At 45.9% G+C, this 25,799-nt stretch overlaps 1 protein-coding gene across 9 annotated transcripts in view; it reads right to left on the bottom strand.

Annotated features, from left to right (window-relative positions):
• Positions 1-25,799, bottom strand: part of BCOR (BCL6 corepressor) — a 98,259-nt gene that overhangs the window by 1,400 nt on the left and 71,060 nt on the right. For all 9 annotated transcript variants that reach the window (XM_081858852.1, XM_081858855.1, XM_081858849.1 and 6 more), the window contains 4 exons: positions 18,079-18,245; positions 2,512-2,657; positions 555-632; positions 241-391 (listed from right to left, as the gene is read on the bottom strand). In XM_081858852.1, coding sequence (XP_081714978.1) covers positions 241-391; positions 555-632; positions 2,512-2,657; positions 18,079-18,245 — 542 coding nt within the window. The remainder of the gene's footprint in view (positions 1-240; positions 392-554; positions 633-2,511; positions 2,658-18,078; positions 18,246-25,799) is intronic.

The raw sequence follows: 25,799 nt of genomic DNA, 5'->3' as shown, positions 1-25,799 counted from the left end.
TCTAAATCAGCACACAATCCATGCAGATACAGACACACAAAATCATCAAGAGGGATGCACAATGCAATGTGGGTGGATTGTACCCTTCCAGAAGCTGAATATAAATAAAAAATGCAAGCCAAAGCCCATTTCCACCAAAACCAATGACAAAAGAATCACAAAACCCATTTGGAGAGGCTACATGAAAATCACAAGACTTCACAACTACCTCAAATATTTATACCATCTCCATTTCCTTACCCTTGAGAAAGAGACACTTGGATGTTATAGCATGGCAACAGAGGTACATCTGAAAATTCAAACTCAAAGATGTCACTAAGACCATCTTCATCCTCATCACTTGAGCCAGGTGGATTAGATAGGATGTCAAAACCTGTTTCCCCCTTTGGCTCTATTTAAAAGAAAAAGAAAAAGAAAAAGAAAAAAAGAAATGAGAACCAGTGTGAAACATACAGCAAAATGTGCATCTTGCGTGGCTTTCCACCTGCACCTCCTATACACCCACCCACACACAAAAAAAACATGCATAATACAAAAAAGGAATGTTTGCTCACCACACACAGAGCTGCCATAGAAGTCCCAGGATAAGCCAGGGTCATCGACACTTCGACCTTGCAGGTCAGTTAAGTACTCTAGGGGCAGCAACAATAACAACAAATTTAGTCAAAACAAAATGTCGGCAAGTTTTGCAGACAATCTTGTCATAAAGCGTCACATTATTCATACTCCAAGAAGTTTTGCTTTTGCAAAGCTCTCAAATACAATGTAATCTGTTTTATTGATCAGACCACTACAGATGCCCAAATAAGACACTATCTCTCATCTTACTTCCTTTCTAAAACCCTTCTCCTGTTTCCACCTACTTATCTCTTCTGTCCTTTTCCATTCCTGTCCTCGGCATTCTCATTTGGCACACTCCTAAAACAGACTCTGAACATAGAGGCTACAATGACCTTAGATTAATCTTGCTATAGATTACATGTGCTCTATATGAACTCACCCAGCCTCAGAGACACTTTTCCAGACATCCCTACATTATTCTGAGGTTAGAGGAGTAGCTACCAGAGAGGGGACCTTTTCAGTGGTTGTGCCCAAACTTTGCAAGTCACTCCCCAGCACATGTGCTTAACATCTTCCTTATTATCTTTTAGGTACCAGGCAATATCAAGTCATGCTCCTTAGGCTTTTGAACAGCATCTGATTTGACCTTTCAGAGTATCAATTCCTTCTGCTTGTACCTTGTTTTATTGCTCCAGGCTTTTCTTTGATTTTATACTGCTTGTTATTTATTTATTTATTATTGCTGGTTTTGATTAGGCTTTATTATTTTGTTTTGTTTTAATTCTTAACTGCCTCAAAAGTAACCCTTGGAAGTAACATTTTGAAATAGGCAGGATTTTATTTTATTTTTTAAAAAAGGAAAGGAAACAAAGCCTATTACAGTGAGCTGGGCTGCTCTGTAGAAAATGGTTCAAATACTCCCAGCTGCATAAAGCTTTGATAGGCAGGAAGGAAAAGAAGCATATAGACCATAGTAAATCTCTGCCTTCTTGCTGTAAACTCCCCTGAATTTTGCATTTCATCCCACCAGAGCCCCAAAGGATTGTAATTTTACCCTCACCACTTTTGCCAGATGGGTGGAAAAGACCCTTTGACCTACTAGCAAGACCAAGCTGTTGATATTGCATCTTTTAATGCAGCTAACAGCACAATCCTGGGTCTTGCTCTCTCATAAATGTATTGATGGTTGCCGCCTAAATCCAATGGCATATTATTATATAACATAGCGGTTATGTTTCCATAACAGTGCTTCTGAAGTCCTAAAAGACCTGTATTTCTGTTCTAAACTAGCCAATTAACGGACTAAATTTTACAGCCTGAGTTTGTATTGCTGTTCCCTAAAATGAGTCATCGACTTTGGTAGAAAATTATTTATTTACCTGTTGCATTTATTAGTTGCGTTTTTCACCAAAAAATGACCCAAAGAGACTCACATCGCAAAGCAAACATTAAAACAAAGTAGAAATAAAAACCTAAAGAGCACACCATGTATATGGCAGATGAACTCAATCCACTAAGATGAGCAAAAAGAGAGATATACCTAATACCCTCCATATTAAGAGGCAAAAGCTTGAGCAGATAGAAATGTTTTTGCCTAGCATCTAAAAATGGATACTGACAGCACCAGGCAGGCCTCCCTTATGACAGCATTCCACAAGCAGGGAGCCACCAATGAAAAGGCCGTTCCCATGCTGCCACCCTCCACACCTCCCTCAGAGGTTTGCCTCAAATGTCAAACACAGGCCCAGGTAAGTTCCTCGACAGAGAAGCAGCAATTTGGGTACTGGGATCTTGAGTAAAAACAAGCACTTTGAACTGAACCCAGAAACTAATTGGTAGCCACTGCAGTCATACCAGAATTGCTTTTATAGGCTTCAACTGTCTTGCCCTGGTTAGCAGTCTGACCGATGACTTCCATAAACAAAGAAACAAAGTAATAGTGTTGCACACCTGTTAGAAACGTTTCCATTAGTTCGCTGTGTGTCATTTTCACAATCGTTCGACCAGAGTACGTTGCAAGCGTTGGATCAGCACCATACGAAAGTAGTAATCGGACAATTTCCAGGTGATCATTTTCCACAGCATCATGAACAGGCCTGGGGGCAGAGAGGGGGAAAGGACACCTTCATTTCAAATTCACATACTGTACCGAGACACGTTTTGTTTCCATTTGAAGCAAAAACACCATTATCTTTATCATAATGTATGGCGGGTGACCATCTACTAATTGCTTTTCTCAACATTTTAAAATCAAATGTTAACTTCAGGAATTAAACAAAGCTTACATGGCAAATGAATAGACATACGATATCAAATGGCATGTTCCCTTAAAGATAGGCAACAGCGATTAATCACTACTGTGATCACTTTGACCAAGTAACTTCAATCTCATCTTTTAAACAAATTCCCATTTTTAACAACCACTGAATTCTATTCAACTTCCATGTTTGGTACCTTGAGGTCACTTAATAAAATTGTTGTACAGGGCTATGTATGGTGGTGTCTCTCTCTCTCTCTCTCTCTCTCTCTCTCTCTGTGTGTGTGTGTGTGTGTGTACAGGGTGTGTGTGTGTGTGTGTGTGTGTGGCCATAATCATCAGTGTTAGACTTGAATATGAAGCTAGCTGTGATGATACAAATGCAAGGGGAAACACTTTCAACACTCACAATTTTTTTTCTTAGTTTTCCCCATATGTCTGATAACAAAATAGGACTGGAAGACTCTACTGCCAGCCTCCTTCCTGCACATAAAAACCTGGAGCTAGCTTAGGAGAGCAACATTCCTGAATTCATAGAATCATAAGAGTTGGAAGGGACCACAAGGGTCATCTAGTCAAACCCCTTGCAATGCCCAACATCTTTTGCCCAACATGCAGCTCGAACCCATGATCCTAAAACTACCTCGTGCTCTACCAGCTGAGCTATTTGAGAACATAACATGCCAACTCTAAATGCACAATAATTCCTAAGATTGTCACACACACACACTTTTATTTTTTGCTGAGGTCAAGCTTCAAATGCACAGAAAGTAGGAAGTTATGAGCTATATACAGAATTGCTATAAGCAGAGCAGCACAGGTTTTGAAAGCCACCAACTAGGGAGACAATAAAATTCCTGCTCTCGCTGTTTGCCTAGGATAGTAAAAACGGGATTGTGAAGAAATTGGCAGGCAGCATGCAGAGCTGGGGGGCTGCATTTGTTTGGGAATGGCAAATTGTTCAGGGCTGCTGTGCACTGAATATACAACTGTCTTCCACACATTTGCTGTATAGGAGGCAAACGCAGCAGCACAGGGAGCTAAGCAGACAACCTTAATGGCCTGGCAAAGCATCTACACCAGTGCAATGAAGCAGCAACACGCGTATTTTGCACAAATTCCCCCCAGAAGTGCATATGGGCATCATGCCATTCAGAGACAGAGAGATGCCTGCAACCATTTAGATTGGTGACCAGCAAAACAGGGCTGAGGATAGCAAAAACTGGATGCCCCTATGAACTGGGGGAACGCTTTAGAAATCCCAATCCTTGCCACTTCTAGAAAGGGCAAAATTTATCCAGCAAATCCGTGCAACTCTGATCTAGCGAGTGCTTGCTCCCAGTTTTAAACGAGAGAGCAGGTTTTTTTCTGGTACAGAAATCAGGAGAACCTCAAGACCACAAGGCATGCACACCTGCTCAGGCTTAAGAGAGGGGGAGATACTGAAAGACCCTGCTGTGCTCATGTCAATTCCTCTGGGGGAAGACTTGGCCTGAGTTCCCATTACGGCTGCGGCACACAGAGTCGGTTCTACTGCAGTCACTCCCCGGCTCCCTGCCTATAGAGATCACATCACTCTCAACAGCAGCTGCCTTTCCTAGGCTGTAGCTTCATTCATCCTCCCACCAGCCTCACGACCTGCAAGAACTGCTTCCTATCTCAGCTGTTGCAGGCAGGCAGCACAGGAAGCAGCTGCTCTTCAGGCTTCATAACCCAATCTCTCTTAACACACACACACACACACACACACCAACCAGTGGCTAACCAAGTTGTCTGGGTTTCCTGACCCCATTGACAGGCTCCATCTTAGTGTATGAGAGCCAGAGGACAGGAAAGAGGCTACAAAAAACTGAATGGGGAGCAAACTTAGAAGTAATGGAAAGCGACAACAGGAGCAAGGGGGCAAGGGAGAGATTATACTAGCAAACATTTTATATATCCAGCAAGTAATAATAAAGCCACCTTAAAGTAAATATAAGACTAGTTAATATTGGACCACATAGCTAGGTAAACTCATTTTAAGTTTCTTAATGGTTGAGATTACATGCACAACACCATCTTTTTTCTGGTTCATTTACCGTATTTTTCGCTCTATAACAACACGCACCTGACCATAACACGCACATCGTTTTTAGAGGAGGAAAACAAGGGAAAAAGCATTCTGAATGAAACAGTGGATGTATCATTTTTGGGCTTCATGCTGTGGCCACAGACATGTGATCTGATGGTGAATTTGGGGTGACCCAATGCAAAAATCCTGAGAATCCCTGTGGATCCATGCTTTGTAACCACGTTTTTGCACCATTGCAGCCCCAGGCAACAGTGGGTGCGTGATTTTTTTGGTGCAGGCTGTAGCCATGGACATGCTATGTGATCTGATGGTGAATTTGGGGTGACCCTGTCAGGGAACTGCCATCGGAGAGACAGGTGGTGGACAGGCTACAGGAGAATAGGAGAGAATCTGCAGTAGAAGAGGGAACCAGCAGGGGGAGTGCAGGAGTCACAGCGGAGGGGAGGCTCTGGGATGCTTCCAGTGAGAGTAGTGGAGAGGTAACGGGACCCCCGTTGGGAACGCCCACCCTTCGCCGGAAACTGTCACGCAGAGAGTCTCGAAAGCGCATGTCTGTCAAAGAGCTTTTATGTTGGCGTAAATTCCGTAGACGCCCACTGTCAGATTCTACCAGCGACTGACGGAGTCATGCTTTGGGGGCTCCGTTAGTGCATCGGTTTGGATGACCAGCCAAACCCCAGAGGGATCAAGCTTTTACGCACAAGCAGCTCACTATCCCATCACAGCAATCTGACAGTCTTTGAAAGCAGCTTGTGCAAGCAGAAGGCATCATGAGCGAACCATCCGGAACCGGAGGAGCAGGAGCGGGAGCTGGTGCAGATCCAAGCCTGGAACAAAGGTACAGGGCGTTGGAGGTCCAGCTGGCACTGCAAACGGCGAGGCTCGAGGAGAGGAGGGCTCAAGATGCAGATAAGGGGAAAACCACCCCACTTGCCAGACGGGTGCCTGGACTGGTGCAGAAATTTGGGGGGGATCCCCGGAACTATCAAGCCTTTAGGACAGAGATGCAATATGCTCTCAATCTACTGTTTGATGACTTCCCCGACGAGAACTCTAGAGTGGCGTACGTGATTGGCCATCTAGAGGGAGGGGCGAGGGACTGGGTTCGGCCCCTGATGGCAGCCAATAATGAAATCTTAAAGGACACAATGAAGTTTTTCCGCGCCATGGACTTGATGTTTTCCAGCGAGATCGAGCAGGGAGTGGTGCGCAGGCAGTTAATGGCGTGTAAACAGGGGAGCCGATCTGTACGTGAGTACTGGACTGAGTTCACCATGCTGATTCATAGACTTGGGTGGGACCTTGCTAGTGAACCTATTCAAATGCTGTTTGAAGAAGGTCTCTCTCCGGCAGTGAAAGATGAACTTTCCCGGGCGCCTAGGGCGGAGTCTATGGATCAGCTGACTAAATCAGCGCTGTCCATTGGCGCACGCCAGGAAGCTAGAGCTATGGAAAAGCGGGAAGGAAAGGGGGAACGTTGGAAGGACTTCCGCATTCCAGAGATTCCGGAGCAGCCTTTCCCGCCAGCAGAGCCGATGGAACTTGGAACAGCGCGCGCGCGCGCAGTTTCAAACACCAGTGAAGGGCGGAAGAAGGAGGGAAAGAGCGGCAAGAGATGCTATCTCTGCCAACAGCCAGGTCACTTTGCCAGAGTCTGTCCGCAAAGGAAGGAATGGCAAGGGATGGCGGGAACTGTTGGGGGGAAGGAGGAAGAAGAAATCACGGAGCCAGTAAAAGCCAACGCCTGGTTGCCAACATCAGGGCACAGCAGCCAGGCCAGGGAGTAATGAATGTGCCCACGCCGGAACCTCCAAGACCAGCGCTTGTGATAGAGGTGTTGCTGGAACTGGCAAACGGACACCCACTGAAGATAAAGGCGCTATTGGATTCAGGTAGCTCATGTAATTTCATGAGCAAAGAGTTTGCAGCTGCACACCAAATACAGACTATCCCATTGAGTAAGCCTTTGCAGGTTACCACGATTGATGGGAGGGAGCTGTTGGGAGGAGAAGTGAGCCAACAGACTGTACCAATGATAATGAGGGTGGCACGACACACCGAACTGATAGCGTTTAACGTAGCCACCTTGGGAGGAGCTCCTATTATCTTGGGTATGAGCTGGCTGGCGCTACACGATCCGCTAGTAGGCTGGCATCAGAGAGTGGTTTCCTTTGGATCAGCACATTGCCTAGAACACTGCAAGGAGGGAGAGGCTCAGGCAGGCGCCAGGGGCACTCTAGCAGGGATGGAAGTGATGGACAAAGGGAGGGTGCCACCACAATACGCTGACTTGCTTGACGTATTCAGCGAAAAAGAAGCAGATAAACTGCCCCCGCACAGACCCTTTGATTGTCAAATTACCTTACTCCCAGGAGCACAATTGCCAGTGGGCAAGCTGTATGCAATGTCAGACAGTGAGATGCAGGAGTTAAGGGAGTTCATTGACAAGAATCTCAAGCGAGGTTTCATCAGAGAGTCACGAGCGGTGGGGGGCAGCCCAGTGTTCTTTGTGGACAAAAAAAACACAGGCAGGCCCAGGCTTGTATGTGATTTCAGGGCCCTAAATGCAGTGTCAGAACCAGTGACTTTCCCTATGCCCAGAATTGATGACATTCTAACACGGGTGAGAAAAGGGAAAATTTTTACCAAGCTGGACCTTAGGGGGGCATATAACTTGATACGTGTGAGAAAGGGGGATGAGTGGAAGACCACTATGTTCACCCCCTTGGGGGCCTTTGAGTACACCGTTATGCCTTTCGGATTACAAGGGGGCTCCGCCTGTTTTCAATCATTCATGAATCACGTCCTGGGGCCACTGCTCTACAAGAACTGCGTAGCGTTCTTAGATGACGTTCTGGTGTACTCAGACAATGAGGAGCAGCATGTGCGAGATGTAAGAGAGGTACTGAGCAAGCTGCGAGAAAACCGGCTGTGGGTGAAACTGGAGAAGTGTCAGTTTCATACCAAGGAGGTGGAATTCCTGGGGTACCGGTTGTCTGACAAGGGATTGGCCATGGATCCCAGCAAGGTTCAAGCGGTACTGGAATGGAAAACACCAAAGACCAAGAAGGACGTGCAAAGGTTCCTGGGCTTCGGAAACTTCTATAGGAAGTTCATCAAAAACTTTGCCCATTTAACAGCGCCCATCACGGATTGTCTTAGTAGCAAAAAGAAATTTGTTTGGACGGGAGAAGCGCAACAAGCGTTCGAACGCTTAAAGCAGGCGTTTGCGTCGGAAGAGCAACTCTTGCACGTGGATCTACAACAACCAATGAGAGTGGAGACTGACGCGTCAGACCGAGCGGTGGGGGCCGTTCTTCTCCAGCCGGGAAAAGATACGTCTGAATGGAGACCGTGTGCATTCTTCTCGCGGAAGTTGAACAAATCAGAGAGGAACTACACAGTGTACGACCGAGAACTGCTCGCCATTCATGAAGCATTCCGGAAATGGCGGCACTTGCTGATTGGGGCGCAGCACAAGGTTCAAGTCCGAACTGACCACAAAAATCTGGAATACTGGAGAACAGCCCGAGTGCTGAACCAGAGACAAGTGAGATGGGCCCAGGAGTTCTCCAAATTCCACTTTGAGATTCGTTACGTGCCCGGCTCCGAGAACGTGAGGGCGGACGCTCTTTCCAGGAAACCTGAGTACTTAGAGGGGGAGGGAGCGCCTGAGGCAAGGCATGTAATCCCTGAAGACCGCTGGGTGTGTGGGGCGGCATTGGTGGGGCAGAGGGAACTGATAGAGGGTACGGAGAACGATGAATACGCCCAAGAGAAACTCAGAGAGCTCCGGAGGACAGAGGAGAGCACAGGGGGGTTCGAAGAAAAGAACGGGGCGTTGTATTACAAAGGGGCACTGTACATACCCGACGGGGAACTGAGGGGCAGAGTACTCAAGCAGTTGCATGACAGCCCCACAGCGGGACATTTTGGACAGCACAAAACCATGTGGTTGGTTACCAGGGAGTTTTGATGGGACCACCGATGAGGAAGGAGAGTTTGAAGGGTTCCCAGAGTCAGGGGTGGGTGAAGAAGCCGACTCCGACGAAGAAGAGGAAGACGGGGAGAGAGACGGTACGCCGTGGCCGGAAGTGTTAGAATCCTCGGACGACGAGGAGAGTTCCTTCAGGGGCTTTCCGCCCTCACCGCCAGTGGGAGAGGAGGCGGGAGGGGGTGAAGGGGGCCCTGGGGGGGAGGTGGATGTCAGGGAACTGCCATCGGAGAGACAGGTGGTGGACAGGCTACAGGAGAATAGGAGAGAATCTGCAGTAGAAGAGGGAACCAGCAGGGGGAGTGCAGGAGTCACAGCGGAGGGGAGGCTCTGGGATGCTTCCAGTGAGAGTAGTGGAGAGGTAACGGGACCCCCGTTGGGAACGCCCACCCTTCGCCGGAAACTGTCACGCAGAGAGTCTCGAAAGCGCATGTCTGTCAAAGAGCTTTTATGTTGGCGTAAATTCCGTAGACGCCCACTGTCAGATTCTACCAGCGACTGACGGAGTCATGCTTTGGGGGCTCCGTTAGTGCATCGGTTTGGATGACCAGCCAAACCCCAGAGGGATCAAGCTTTTACGCACAAGCAGCTCACTATCCCATCACAGACCCAATGCAAAGATCCTGAGAATCCCTGTGGATCCATGCTTTGTAACCACATTTTTGCACCATTGCAGCCCCAAGCAACAGTGGGTGCGTGATTTTGGGGGGGCAGGCTGTAGCCATGGACATGCTATGTGATCTGATGGTGAATTTGGGGTGACCCAATGCAAAGATCCTGAGGATCCATGTGGATCCATGCTTTTTAACCACATTTTTGCACCATTGCAGCCCCAGGCAACAGTGGGTGCGTGATTTTGGGGGGGCAGGCTGTAGCCATGTACATGCTATGTGATCTGATGGTGAATTTGGGGTGACCCAATGCAAAGATCCTGAGGATCCATGTGGATCTATGCTTTGTAACCACATTTTAAGTGGGGAGCGAAGGAAAAACAAAGAAGGGACATTAGAGGGGTGTGCAGAGAAGCAGCTGGCTAAGAATGCAGGAGAGGGATTTAACGGGTTGGAGGAAAGAAAGGCAAAAGTTTCCCCCCACCCAAGCCAGCCATCTCTCTCTCTCTCTCTCTCTCCCTCCCCCCCTCTCTCTCCCTCCCCCCTCTCTCTCTCCCTCCCCCCCTCTCTCTCTCCCTCTCCCCCAGCAGCACCGGAGCTTGCCTGGAGGGGAGGGGCTTTCCCTGCTCTTTGTTCCGTTTCAGCAAACACAGCAACGAAAAAGAGGAGGGTGGGCAGTAAGACCCTGAGGCAGAATGCAGGAAAGCAGCCGCTTCCTCTTTTCAGTTTTCCCTTTTCCTTGAAGCGTCTCGATTTGATTTTTGCCTGGTTTTTCGGCTCCAGGGACCACACATTCGGTCTATAACACGCACAGACATTTCCCCTTCCTTTTTAGGAGAAAAAATCTGCGTGTTATAGAGGGGAAAATACGGTAATCTGCAGCAGCTACCAAGCACCAAAGAAGCACAGTGGTCTTTTGGGGCATCAAAGAGGACAGGGCAGCTTCAATATCAGGTTGCAGAGAAGTTAAATATCCATACAGAAGCAGAAATTGAGCCATGGTCGTGCGAGTGGGATGCAGTTCACCATAGTTTAAGCTGTGGGGAAGCGGAACCTTTTGATCTAGAATCCAAATATATATAGTAGGAGAGGGAAGTCACTGGGCGCAAAGGGAAAGACACTCTGCATATGCTCAGATGCCATACCTTTAATTACAACTTCCCATGCCCCTGGCATCCAAAACAAGTTTCTCAAGCTAAGCCCTTCCCATGAAGCTCTACACACACCACTAGCTGAATTGCCCTGGTCCATTTTCCGGACAAGATATTTCACATGACATGAGTGACCTCTTGATTCGGTTGGCGGTTTTTAATATCTCAGTGCAAGGTTTCCCCTGAAGAACATTAGGTTAGGTGTAACCTAGTGGCAATGTCCCACCTCGCTCCTCTCTTAAAAATTAGCTGTTACAGGATGTCGGCTCATGAGCCACCAGACCTACCGTAAGAAAAGAACACAAAGACGTTTTGCCATGTTCCTCTCTTAAAGGAAAATGGGCTAAATCTATCTGCCATCATGATTGCTGTGCAGAGATATTAACATGGATTGTGAGGGCACTTAATGCAACAGGATCTCATATATATATATATATATATATATATATATATATATATATATTATTATTATTATTATTATTATTATTGTTGTTGTTGTTATTATTATTATCATCATGAGAGGAATAGTAAATGGAGTAGTATTGCCTAGAAAAATAAATTTGTATTAAATATACCAATATATAAAACGAGTCATACATGGTTGTAAGTAAGTAGAGTATGTATACTTTCCTATGAATAAGTCTAGTTCCTTGGGGTGGGGTTACCGTATTTTTTGCTCTATAAGACTCACTTTTTCCCTCCTAAAAAGTAAGGGGAAATGCGTGTGCGTCTTATGGAGCGAATGCAGGCTGTGCAGCTATCCCAGAAGCCAGAACAGCAAGAGGGATCGCTGCTTTTGCTGCACAGCGATCCCTCTTGTTGTTCTGGCTTCTGAGATTCAGAATATTTTTTTTCTTGTTTTCCTCCTCCAAAAACTAGGTGCCTCTTGTGGTCTGGTGCGTCTTATAGAGCGAAAAATACGGTAATTGAAGACACTTCTATGATGCCCAACTTTTAAGGTGAGACCTGCCCCCCCACAAGCTGCTTGAAAACTGCCCATTTAAAAAGTCACATTCATCTTCCTAACTCTTAACACACACAGCTGCCAATCACAAAGTGAAAATGGCAAGAGGAAGGCTGAAGAGGGAAGCAGTCCCAGACTCTTAAGATTTTTTCCAAAACGTGCTGCTGGGTTTTTGCTTTGAGTAGATTTTGTTTTATATGGCACCGTGTTGTCGTTTTGTATTGTATAATACTAGTTTTTCCAGGTTCGTTGTTTGTTATATATATACATGCTGTCATTTGTTATTTTGTAAACTGCTTAGAAACTGATTTACTATTAAGCAGTATGCAAATATATGAATTGATAACAATAGGTTATTTCACTGAGGAAATGGGAAAATGGAGGAGGGGAAGCCAGTGGGTCAAATGCAGCCAAACCTGCTCCCTCCAGATGTGTTTGGCAGTTGCAGCTGCAAGAGGGAGGGACAAGGCGGCAGGAGAGCTCAGTGTGGATGCAGATGTTCCTGATGCTGCAACCCACACCACACACACACACACACACACACACACACACACACGCCTTGCCGCTCCTCTTCTCAGTAACTGGCAGTGAAGTGCAGCGTTTGGAAGCCACACAGCCCTGTCCTGCCAGCCACAAATGTGTTTTGGACTACAACTCCTGGCTGGGGCTAATGAGTTTTAATTCAAAACATCTGGAGGGCACCAGGTTGGGGGGAAATGAAAGGCATAAGTAGTCTGGCATGAAGAGTCGTGGCTTTTCAGCATGTGTAGCCACATCAATGTGAATCTGAGTGAGATGGCAGCTCATTCCAAGCACATGCATTTGTTACTGTGAAGGGAATTAGGAATTTCATAAAAACAAATGCATCTCAACAGCAAATTCTAAAACCACACAGAAGGGGAGTGGATTGTGAAAGTAGGGAACGAGAAGCTGGGGGTCCTTCCACTTCCCACTCTGATAAGTGCACGAAAGGTTCAAGATTACAGATTAATAGAAAGACATCCGATGAGAACTCTCAAAACTCTCAAGGACACTTACAGAGGACAGGTCAAGCTGCACGTCAGATGGAACAGGGCAGAAAACCCTACTGGATTTTCTCCCAGCTCCTATATGTGGATGGTTTTGGGATGCAATCCTACACCCACTGTCCAACACACCAACCATTTTGGGGCTTATCCAGACAACAAGGCACATCTCACTAGGAACATGGGAGGGTGTTTCTGCTTCAGTATATCCTTGGGGCAGTGACAAATTGTTGCGAGGAGCCTGAATGTATTTCCTGTTTCTTTAAAATTCAGAACAGTCAAGGACCTGATAGATTCTGATTGTATTTTATATACATAATCTCTGTTGAACGACTGAATCTGATTGCATTTTATATACATAATCCCTGTTGAATGAGTGAATTTGTACTATCTAAAAACAATCGAAGTGCAACAAAAGCCATACTTGGAAGACCTGTCTCTAAAGAAAGAAGACAGCCTTGATCTGCTCCTTCACAGACGTTCCCCCTTGAAATGATATTAGATTTTTAGTAGGGTAGGGCAAATCTTGAGAGAGAGAGAGAGAGAGAGAGAGAGAAGTGTTTGATTGGCCTGCTGGGCCCAAGACAAAGAAGACTTAATAGGTCAAGGTAAACTGACTACTAGCAGCTGTTTGAAGGCTAATGCTGATGCCTTTCTGTGCAAGACATCACTGCTACACACTTAAGTCACAAAGTCACTTCCGGCCTGCCCAGGAGATGGGGTTGCGGGCTTCACGCCCACCCCCACATGAGCGGGGGCTGGTTTCAGCCCCCGCAAGGGTAGGGGAATCCCGGCCGCGTCTTCCCCCCAGCCAATTGGCTGGCCGGGAGGGGGGGCATGGACTGCCCTATTTAGGGCCAGCGCAGAGGGGGCTCGCCCTCTTTTCGCCGGCTAGCCCCCTTAACTTATGACATTCTATGCCAATTCCAAAATAAATAAATAAATAAATAAAAGTATAATAATAATAATAATAATAATAATAATAATAATAATAATATAAAAATAAAATACAATAAAAAATTAAGAAGTATCTGTTGGTCTGAGGACAAGGCCCAGTTGTTGGTCCGAGGACAAGGCCTTTGGCGCTATGCGCAGGGGCGAAGTGGTTTGTAAGGGCCAACCAGATCCCGCTGCCTGGGGTAGTTTGAGAGACCTGACCTTGTTCAGATCCAATTTAGTCCTGCATGTCTAATGTTCCAAAACCGATCAGCAGTAAAGGACACTAAACATTTCATGTACGTGAGACCAACTGTCTCAGGTCCATTCCTCAAACACTGGGATGGCTCCGGCCTTGCACGGCATCAGTCCACGCGCGTTATGCGAAGGGCGATTGCTGCCTGCGGTTTACCCTCAGCTGAATTTGCGGTTAACTCCTTTTGGATTGGGGCCGCCACCACAGCAGTGCATTTGGGACTCTCAGCTGAAAGGATGAAGGACGTGGGGGAAGTGGAAGTCTGATGCATTAAGGGAAGTCTGATGCATATAAAGGATATATTCGTAAGACCTTGTGATTGTTCACAGTATACCTGACCTGGCTTTGTTACCTTCTTTTGCTTTCAGGTGACGTTGTGGTGCATATTTGGAGTATAGGCCCTGCACCGTCCACTGGGATAGAAACCATGCCGTTAACGGGGACCTAGGGTGCAGGAGCTATGAGGGCGGCATCTGAATAATCGGGCACAGCATTGTGCATTGGGCCAGGGTCCGCGCCATCAATTCCGGTCTCGGGCCGCACCTTAACTACATCAATATATCTTGGATCTCTTGGAGGGGAATGCGCTGGGCCGAAATGTTGCCCGCTATTAGGGCCAGAGCGGCAGCGGAGGGCCCCCCCAGATGCTTTAGTTATCCAATTAGGTGAAAATGAGTTAGCTTACAGAAAGGCAGTCGACTTGATGTGGCATATCTTTAGTGACTTTGAGGAACTTAAGGCCTCTTACCCAAACGTCACTATTATTTTGATTTGGGCCTCGTTGATGGAGAGGCAGGTTTGGAGAGATTGCAGGTGCCCGATAGCCATAAATAGGGCTAGGAAAGCCTTGGATCGGGCGGTGGTGTGTAGAGTGGCAGCCCTGGGTGGGAGGGTCATTGACCACCCAGGCATACGTTTCAACTGTGAGGCCCTCAACCGGCTTGATGGCGTGCATCTTTCGGATCCGGGAAATGATATTTGGCTGATGGCGTGCATCTCTCGGATGCTGGAAATGATATTTGGCTGATGGATATAGCAAAGGGGATAAGGGATTGGTTTCAGGCATGAGAGTATTGGCGGCGAGCGATTGCTCGTGTGGCGGTTAGGCATTGGTAAGAAGGGGTTAAGAGGATGTGGGGGGGGAGGAACGCCATCACCTCCCCCCAGTGAACGAAGGGTGGTCCGATAAAGGACTCTGGGGGGCGTGGCCCTGTCCAAAGCCTATGGAGGTGTGGGCCAAAGGCACATCCCCGAGCAGTGACCCGGGGGAGCTCCTAGTTGAGCTCCTAGTTGACGTGCCTCAGCAGGAGACTCCCCCTCTATGGTGTTAACCCTTCCCGTGTCTCCAGCAAATGAGCTGGAGCCGGATAGTCGATAGGACCAATGCCTAAGCCAATGCCTCTCATTCCTGAATTCAATAAAGTTGTGGCCTAATTCGCCCATTTAACCTTAAATTATGGTGTCTTGTGTCTTTATTTATCCTGGTGGGGGGCGGGAACTCACCACGCAAATATGAGGAGAGGTGCCAGCCTGGAGACCACAGTATGCTTGCTAGGCTCATTCTCAGGCGATGGCAGCTCCCAGAATACTATAGTTCTAGGAGTGTAGCTGTTGTAGGGATGGCATGTGAATCATGGAAGACAAACTCTCACCACTGAAAACAGCGCATGGACACAGGATTTCTATACCACAGCTGGTGGACGTACAAAACCTTGCAATGTGGTTTGCACCAAGTGGTCCCATTGCATGGATTCTACGGCAGGCTTCCTCAAACTCGGCCCTCCAGATGTTTTGAGACTACAATTCCCATCATCCCTGACCACTGGGTCCTGCTAGCTAGGGATCATGGGAGTTGTAGGCCAAAAACATATGGAGGGTCAAGGTTGAGGAAGCCTGTTCTACAGAGTTGTGCTGAGATCTCAAAGTACCCTCTCCCCCTGTTTTAAATTCTGTGGTTGCTGGGATCGCCAATCCAAACATGCCCACAGATAATTTGCATCTCCTTTCCTCGCCAACATCAAATTACAGAGTTTGAACAACCTCGTTCTATGCAATGCTAGCACTGCAGATTCCATATTCACTTTGCCATAGGATGGTTCATACATTGGTTTTCCATAGCAAAGCAGTGATTCGTGGTAAAAAAAACCACAGTAATTAAGAGTACCATTCCATTGCTGCTTGGGGGCTCTGCATCTGCGCCTGCTACCTTGACAAGAGCACCGTTAAACCCAGACATACATGTGCACTTCCTTCCTGCTGTCGCCTGTGTCCCTTTCGTGATGGAATGGGGAGCCATGGAAGTCACGTTCAAATACATGGGAGAGGAAAATGTAGAGGCAGAACATTGCGGATTTGACTTTCCGGTCCAGCAGGAAAGGGAGACAAATGCATCTGCTGAGCTCCACTTCATAGCACATCATGCGGCAGCAAAGGATGGAAATGGAAGGCCCATGCAAGGAGGGTGGTGGGTGTGTACTTAATCCAGTGGTTGCTGCCACTACATCATGGGAGGGCAGGTAGAGGGCACCCTAGCACTAAGCAATGAGAGATTCTGGTGCATGGTAGGTGAAAGGGTATGTCAACCTTTAGCCATGTAAGAAATGCTCAGGAAGCTGGTGTTAAGAAATAGTGCTAATGTAAAACGTAGAAGCATAAGAGCCCGCTGCCTTACCCAGAGTCAGGCCATTGGGCCTATCTAGTTCTGTATGATCTATGTGATGACCAGCAGAAGCTCTCTGGGGTTTGAGACAGGAGGACATTCCTAGTCCTACCTGGGGGTTGAACCTGAGACTTTCTGCATGCAAAACAGGTGCTGTCTACCGCTGAATTATTGTCCTGGAGCTTTGCACATTATAGAAAAGAAGTGGCTGCGGAATCTCCAGTTTTCAAGGAGATACAAGCACCTTCTTTTTATGGTGCTAAGGAGGTCTGAGTGGCTTGACCCGCTCAATAAAAAACCCCCACACAGTGGGGGCCTGCCCAGCCTCATAGATTCTTATTTAGTTAGATGGGGAGAAGGGACAATTTCCGCCCTCCCTTTCCCACAGGTGGGCCGGGTTTGCGGCACTGAGCGGGGCTCACCTGGGTGGGTGCCATCCACCTACTTGGCCTTTGACCCACCCTAGGCCAGGGAGGACAATTGATGGCTGGCCAGGGGGTGGGCCTAAGGCCAAAGAAAAGAGGCTTGACTCCCTTGTCCAAGCTTCTTTCACTGTTCTTCCTTCCAGGAAGCATGTTCCTATAGACCTGATAAGGTGATAATGACAGAGTGCTCAAGAGTAATAGGCCACCTTAACCAAGATTAAATCTTTTGTGTGTGTTTTCTTGAAATCTTTTGACTATTGCAAGTTGATAGGCAAAGACCAATAACTTAAGAGCTCTTGGCTCACAGACATGCTAATTTAATGTCCTCAGGCTGTCAGGTTTGGTGGTAAGTGATAAAACATTCAAATGGAAGAACTCCAAAAGGCGCCCTCCATCTTGTATCTTAGTACAGTATTTAAAAGCAACAATTATCAACATTATGCACAGAAATGTTTAGTGCATCAAAAAGAAAAAGAGGAAGGACTTAATAATTAGAAAAAGATATCGCCATTAGAGGGCATGGGTAGAAGGATAAAAGGTTGAAGAAGGTGATTTGCCTGCATATCACTAAGAATGAGTAAAATTAAGCAATGTTGTACACTAAATTATAAGGTGTGTGTACAAATTACTTGCACTTTTGACCAGTTGAAGTATAAGTAAGATATAAACAGGACTAAAAAGTAGTATCTTTCAACTGTTCAGTAAAACTGCAAGAGATCCTATTCCTATAACAATTATAGCCACAAATGGTTTCCTAATGGAAAAAGAGTTAGGCACATAACAAAGAGAATTAACACAGAAAATTAGCAGAATGTTATTGTCCAGTATAGTTTCTCAAATATCAGAACAAGAATTGTGAATGGCTAGCCACCTGGACCTCCCACAAAACCAGGCTATATTGATTCCAGTAGGATTAAAATGTGGATAGATATGCAGCCTAAATTTACAAAAGGAGGACACAGCATTTTTTGAGGAACCAAATTTTATGCAGTAGAATGCAATTAGCAAGTTTCGGAAGCTTGAGAGACTCCAGGCCTCAACTGTTGGAGAAAAGCGACTGTTTCTTTTAAACATAATTTCAAAGCCATTGGTGACATCAACCCAGCTGTGTATTAATGCGGGACAAAAGCAATGGCCGTTTACTCTTAGTAACTAAAGTGTTGCTAACCTAGTTCCATCCTGAGCGCTGCAGTTCACATCGGCTCCATATTCTAGGAGATGTCGCACAATGCTCAGCCAGCCTCTGGCACAGGCCTCATGCAGGGCACAATAACCAGCATTGTCACGATGATTTACATCACAGACTTTGTTTTCCAAACAATACAGAACCACTTCCTGGAAAAGAGAAGCAAGAGAAAACAGACCATGTTGTTTGTTGCTGTGGAGACATGCATACCTTTACTTTAACATGCTGGGAATACCCTTCTCATTGGGCTATTAAGAAGTAACAAAAGCAAGAAGGGAGGAAATTACACAGCTCTTCTCCCCATTGAAGAAGTCAAAACTTAGAAAAACAAAACAAGCCACTAGCCCCCAAAGGCAGATTCGGAGAACCCAAACAGCTCCGCATCTCAACCCATTTATTTATAAGCAAGTCTATGAATATGCAAATAACATACTTAAGACTGTGATGTAGGGTGTTCACATACAACAAGTAGCTTTCAAAACTAAGAGAAGGGTGCCATGGAGATGCCAACATTTTACAGCTGCCATTGTAACCCTGAATATTTCCTCTATGGCAGAATGGAAGGTTGGTAGCCACTGAAAGTATAAATAGCCTAACTCTTCTTTCAGATCCTGAAGAAAACAGGTCAGCTTCTGCTTTTGTTTGACTAAACCTCTTTGCAGCATCCTGTATATTAACTACTGAAATCTTAATTCCTTCCAAATAATGTTAGAGCTGATCTATACTTTAACTTATCCCTCAACTGCTCCCTGGGGTCACAGGTTTCACCCCAGCGCCACAATGTGTACAAACACCATGAGGACATGGAGCCATCATGTTGTGAGTTTCCCTGCCTCTGCTCCATGCCAATGGCAGCCACTGGCATGGACAAAGATACACAACATCATGATGCTGGACTACACAGGGTGTGGTCTGTGCACATTGCAGTGCAAGATGAAAATTTGCCATGAGGTAAGGTAAGGTAAGGAGTAAAGCTAAAGGTAAAGGGACCCCTGACCATTAGGTCCAGTCGCAGACGACTCTGGGGTTGCTGCGCTCATCTCGCTTTACTGGCCAAGGGAGCCGGCGTTGTCCACAGACAAGCTTCCGGGTCATGTGGCCAGCATGACTAAGCTGCTTCTGGTGAAACTAGAGCAGCACACGGAAACACTGCTTACCTTCCCGTCAGAGTGGTACCTATTTATCTACTTGCACTCTGATGTGCTTTCGAATTGCTAGGTGGGCAGGAGCAAGGACCGAGCAACGGGAGCTCACCCCGTCGCGGGGATTTGAACCTCCAGTCTTCTGATCAGCAAGCCCTAGGCTCTGTGGTTTAGACCACAGTGCCACCAAGGTACGGTAGGGAGTAGACTAGTCTAAATACTGTGGCCTTTGTCTACACTTTATCTCTGATTTGAGATGCCTTTATGGAATCAAGAACGACCAAGATAATTGATTGGGAGTGTGTCTCACATACACACTCCTTACATTTCATAGGGTTGGGAGGGATCCCAAGGGTCATCTAGCCCAACCCCAGGATTTATTTATTTCCTTTCTTGCACCATGGAAGCCAAGGTAGTGTTTTGGCAGTAGTGATAACACAATCAAGCTCACAGGCAATTTTCCCAAGCTCTTGACAGTCATGGAAACATTTCATTAGTTCTTTTATTTCATAAAACGTGTATACCGCATGACTGTAAGGGGCGGGGGGAACCAAAGCGGTTTTGCAAAAATGAGACTGTGATCCTTCAGTCACCTGGAACAAAGGCCTGGGCTAGCAGATCCTGTTCTATTGGCCCTCAGTAGGTGACAAAGTGCTGTGAAAGGAACCCGATACAAATGCTGTCAATTTAGCAGGACCCTTCACAAGTTCAGTTAACCATTTTGTTCTCAAGTAAAGGCAGAGAGAAGAAAAGAGAATAAAGAGCACGCCTATTTTATTACGGCATAAGCTTTCGCGGACTAGAGTCCACTTTGTGAAATGCAGGAAGCCCATTTCCCCAGCGCCGCAGACTTATCCTTGCAGTTCCAAATCTGCCGGAAAGCCCACAGTAATCTGCACTCTTCACATACCTGACCTGAGGAGTTGGTAGCTAGGATACAGCATGAAGCTGTTCGTGTAGCAGGCCTTTGCTAACCAGGTTAAAGTGGATCGCAGGAATCTAATGAACTGGCTGTCCAAGCTAAAGAAAGAAGTCCAGTAATTATGACTTTTAAGATTTAAGTGCTTCAGCCACATACTATGAACAAAATGGGGAAGACTTAAAAGGCTCTCCCAGATAGTGTTCCCTCTCCACCCCACCCCACCCCAACACCAGCCATGATGGAATCTGTCAGTCTGGTACCCAGACTTTTCTCTGCTGGTCAAAACAGCTGGCTGGGACCAACAGCATCAACATGAGCAACATAATTCAATTAAAAAATAAAAATCTGGGAAAAGTTGTTTCATACATTTCCTTCCATTTCTGGCTTGCAGAAACAGTACCAAATCATCTGTGAGTGGGCAGTTTGTTAGTACAAACAACTGCCACTTGTTTAATTTTAAACTGAACTACAAAAAGGGTGCTTTTAAACATATGAAACTGCCTTGTAATGAATCAGGCCATTGGTCCAGCTAGCTTGCATCATCTACTCTGGCTGGCAGAGACTCTGCAACAGAGCTAAGCTCGACAACTAGCTCTTTCTCAGCCTTGCAACCCCAAATCCATTGCCTGGAAATCCCAGGGACTGACAGTGTTGTGGGATCAATGGAGCTCATGCATGCAAGCAATTCACAGAGGCCACACAATGTCATTGGCATCTAATTGCTCAGCCCTTATTTTTCTCCATTTAAGCTGGATTTATCCCTTCTGCGGAAAATTCATTAAGGTTGCAAATGAACCATTTGCAGTGTCTAAATGATCCATTTGAGATTGCAAGACCTTATCTAGATGCACCCTGGGCCTCTTTCTGTGCCCAATCTATGCATTGTGCCACACTGAGCTGTGGACCAGCCAGAGTTTTGGCTTTCAAACAAAAAACATTAGCACAGAAAACTCGGGACTAATTCCGAGTTTTAAATCAACAGGCAATAAGCATTTGCCTATATTTAAGTGACACGTACGTCAGAAATTGTCAGGGCTAGTTGTCATTCCCCCAACCCCACCCCATAAACCCCCAGCACATGCCTTTGCTTAACTCCCATTCATTCAATCTGCACGAAGATCCCTGAAGGAGGGCACCCATTCTGCATACACTCAGCCTCTTGCCACAGAACTAGAGAAGTTCCCAGTGGATTTCATCCAGTGTCATTAACCATGAGATGTAACAATGTAGAGTTTTATGGTTAATTAATTAAATGCCTCATTAACTCTTTAAACATGATTTATTCAATTCATAGAAATCTCAGCCTTCTCTGTCGAATTCCACAACATGTGGCTGATAGCACATGACTAGTTTGGATCTGAAATTGGGAATCCTGGAAAAAACACATTGCAGAAGCTTGTGTAGAACAATTAAGATTGATGAATATAAATATGGGTGTACCCAGGATTTATTTTAGAGGGGCAGGCTTTATGTTTGGGGGGGCGGGCAGAACAGAATTTTCTGTGATGCAATTGGCCGGCTAGTTAAGTATTTCTATTTATTTACCTGGTTTATTTACTCCCTTGGCTATGCCCATTAATTCCCCAATTCCCCATTGTGATGCCCTCAGGCACCATGATGCCCACTTGGTGACCACCATTGCACCCGACTCTCCTAATTTTTTCTATTAAAAAAAAAAGCCTTCTTCATTACCATTGGTGATGCTAAACTGACTGGAAAGCCACCCTACCCTGGCTCTTTTACCTCCCTTTCCACTAGGAAAGCCTCTGGGTCCCAAATGGTGGCACTTTGCCATAATTTTTTTTGTTTCTTGGTGTGTGTTTCACCTGATTTTTGTGTTTGTATGTTGGAGTTATCTGCTTTTTGGAGGGGGCTCTGTGTGTTTGTGGTACGGACTCATTGTTAAAACCATGTTTATGGAAGACAATATTACTCAGCTATGAGTGATCGCCAAAGAGAGAGAGAGAGAGAGAGAGAGAGAGAGAGAGAACTGGTTTTTCTTTTGCTTGGATGCAGATTGCCTTGCCTGGTTTTGCCGTTGGATTGTGAGCATTTTGCTTGGGAGAGGGAGAGCTCAGCTTTTTGTGTTTTATTTGTTTTAGGAAGTATGTGGGTTATTTGTCGGGTTTTGGTGTATCACCAGCTTTTCTTCTGCAACACGTGTATTTTGTCATCACGTGGCAGTTTCTAACATTTTCCAAATGTGCCCCTGAGCCCAAAAAGGTTGGAAACCCCAACATAGGCGCCGACTCCATGGGGCCTGAGGGGGCCCGAGCCCCCTCAAAAATTAAGAAAATTAAGAAAATTAATTAATTATATTATGCTTTGTAAAATCACAAAATTATGTTGGTATTTTTTATTTTCCTAGTTTGACGATAGTTACCTTTTAAAATACATTCAGTAATGAGTTAAAACAAAGCCACTCCCGATCTAGAGAGGGGGTGGGGTTGCGGGCTCTCGACCCATCAACAATTTCACGGGGCTGGCGTCAGCCCCGCGAGAAGCGGGGATTCCCCCTAGCTCATTAATATTCACCGCCCACGGCGGCAGCCAATCGGCTGCCGCAAAGGGCGGGCCCTCACAAGTTCACTTAAGGTCGGGGCAGCCCGGGGCTCGCCCCTTTCGTTCCCCCAGCAGCAGCGGTTTGGAGGTCTTGGGCCCCCCCAATATTTTTTATAAGTCGGCGCCCCTGAACCCCAATATAGAGAATTTAAAACTGCATTCACCATGACACCTACTGGCCAGTTCTAGCCCATATGCCATTTTCATGCAACCATGTGTTGTTATTTATAAGATGCATAGTTATTTATGAAGTCATCTCAGTTTCCACCAACCAAAGCACAGAATTATTTTCAATGCTTCCGTGACAGCTAGAAAGTGATGCATTCTAGCCTAGTAGAAATGGGAATCCTATTTAATGTGTGTGTGTGAGAGGGGTGTGTGCATGTCTCATTTGCTGCTTTAGTACGTGTGGCAGGCTGCCTCTCTAGATCCATGTTCCATGAGTACGGATCCACAGAGCATTCTGTGCATCATCCTCCGTCCAAGCCAGCAAAGGAAATCACTGAAAGAATAATGTGCCTAAAGTCTCTTTACAACGCAACAGCCAGCCCTGTCATAGTGATTTACATCACAGACCTTGTTTTCCAAACAATGCAGAACCACTTCCTGGAGAAAGGCAGGAAGGGTGGAGAAAAGAAACTGTTTGTTGCTATGGAGATATCTTTAACACCAGAGGTTATCACTTAAAGAAAACAGGAGGGAGGGGCACAATTCATCTGGGAAGTGTTTCAATTGGGGAGGGGGAAGAGAAGAGGAATGTTCTAGGGGGAGTCCTTCTATAAAGCAGTCAGATAAGAAGGGCATTTGGAAACCCAACGCCTATGAGCAAATATCCCTCGCAGCCAAAGTATCATGGCAGCCAACAGACTTTCCTAGGCTGAGGCCTGCAATGCATTCTACCAGCAAAACCCCATTCCTCTGGGAAAACCATGAAGGAAACCTCGGATTTCCTGTCTACAACCCTATCCACAATGCACACCCCGCCCCTCACCACCGCTCACAAATTCACTGACTTTTCTAGCATGTTCCTGTACAATAACAGGGAAAATGTTGAGAGCACACACTTGGATGAGAAATTTTATTTAAAAAAACAACAACAAAAAACTAGAAAGGTCATACAAAATCTACCACAAAAACAAGTTATTTTAACATCCCTCTAGATAATATATTCCCTGTCAATTTATATTTAAGAGATGAAGAAAACAAGTTTGTCAACAAATCTCAAAACTTTGTTGTATTGTGGGTTTGAGACACTTTTCTGGCTGTCTTATGGACTACAGCATTTCAGCTGATTATGCCTGTCACATCAGAGAGGTCATTTGAAAGGTTGCCAGCTGCACACAAGTGCAGGGCCAATCTAGTCCTGACAACAGTTGTGCATGTTGTAAACACGTAAACTGTCCAAATCACAGAGAAAGAAAAGTTACAGATAGGTAGCCGTGTTGGTCTGCCATAGTCAAAACAAAACAAATTCCTTCCAGTAGCACCTTAAAGACCAACTAAGTCAGTTCTTGGTATGAGCTTTCGTGTGCATGCACACTTCTTCAGATATCTTTGCATCTGAAGAAGTGTGCATGCACACGAAAGCTCATACCAAGAACTGACTTAGTTGGTCTTTAAGGTGCTACTGGAAGGAATTTGTTTTGTTTAGAGAAAGAAAAGTGTGTGCATGCCTGACTTTAAAGCAATGTACAGGTGTTGAGTACAGACTTTCCCTCACCTATGGCTTATCTGCCATTAACTTCTGCCTACACATCTGGAAGGTGATGGGCGGGAGCCGGGGGAGAGTGTTAATTTATTACACCAAAGAAATAAATAAAACATAGCTAGCATCAAGCTAGATCTGTTGACTGAGTAGTGGCAAAGAGACCTGGGTAGATATGGCCTCTGGGAAAATTGGGCTCCAGGTTTATTTCTCTGTTGTTTTTCAAGTTATACATCCGACTTTCTTCTAAGCAACATCTTTCCACTCAATGCTGAAACCTGCAATTCTTTCCCTGCTCCTTTCACACACCTCCAGCCCTTAATGAATGGCACTGCTGCTATAATCAATTTCACAACCCTCCCTGCCAGCTGCATCTCTCTCTAAAAAAATAAACCGCACACACCAGGATAGCACTGGACAACCTTTGAGGGTTGACGTGCACTACACAAAATCCCTCCAAAATAGGTGCAACAACACTGGGTGTAGCTTATTGCTCTCTCGGCTACAGCCATAGTCCTGCAACATGGGTATAACAAGGCAGGACCTTTATCTGCTTGGTATTGGGCCAACTGCTTTTAAAATTGTTTTAATTTAAGTAAGAGTTTGCCCAAGTTCAAAAGATAATCCACTCCTGGCTTTGCTGCTGCTTTTGAGTTGATACACTATTCCCCAATCACAGCTACACTCGAATCCTGGAGAAACACATTGTTTTCTATAGGGCAGCAACCCCTTCTCCACCAGGGAAGACCAGAATAAAAGGTGGAAAAGTGAAAAGCAAGCGAAGGTGTTTCTTCTCTAGAGTTTCCACAATCGGGCTGCACATTTTGCTTCACAGCTTGGGTTCTAAAAGTGCCATAAACTTTCTTTTTCTTTTTTTCCTTAATGGAAGTTGATGATCTGGGCATTATGGTGCATCTCTTGCCCGCCCCAGCCCCACAGGCACCCATATCTTTACAGCCAAGCTCTGAAACACAACCAAGCAAAATGCTTCTGGGGAGAAGCTCCATGAAGAGGTAAGCAATAGGTACACAGTGGAGTTGGCACCCAACCTACTAAACTCACATTGCTATTAAAATCTTCCTCTTAACAGAGTGTTTCAATACACAAAACTGAGCTGAAACAATCACATCTCATTTGGCCCTGAACAGATATGATGAAGGAAAAGGAGACATGTAACTGATATCTCTAAGTCAAGACACAGGGAGTACCACCTAGGAATGCCTCTCCCTTTCCCCGTCAAACTGTGCATTCAATACAGCTGTTTCAGGAGGAGTTTTAATCTGGTATTTGCCGCTGTTTACTCTGGAAAGGGCCTTCAGCACTGTCCTTATTTGTTTTCCTTGAAGCCTCGTGGAATACAGTTTGAATTAAT

This window comes from Podarcis erhardii (genome assembly GCF_964252035.2).
Source record: "Podarcis erhardii genome assembly, chromosome: 4".
In the NCBI taxonomy this organism is placed as follows: domain Eukaryota; kingdom Metazoa; phylum Chordata; class Lepidosauria; order Squamata; family Lacertidae; genus Podarcis; species Podarcis erhardii.
Note: the sequence above shows the minus strand (reverse complement) of the source record. Positions and strands in the feature narration are given on the sequence as shown.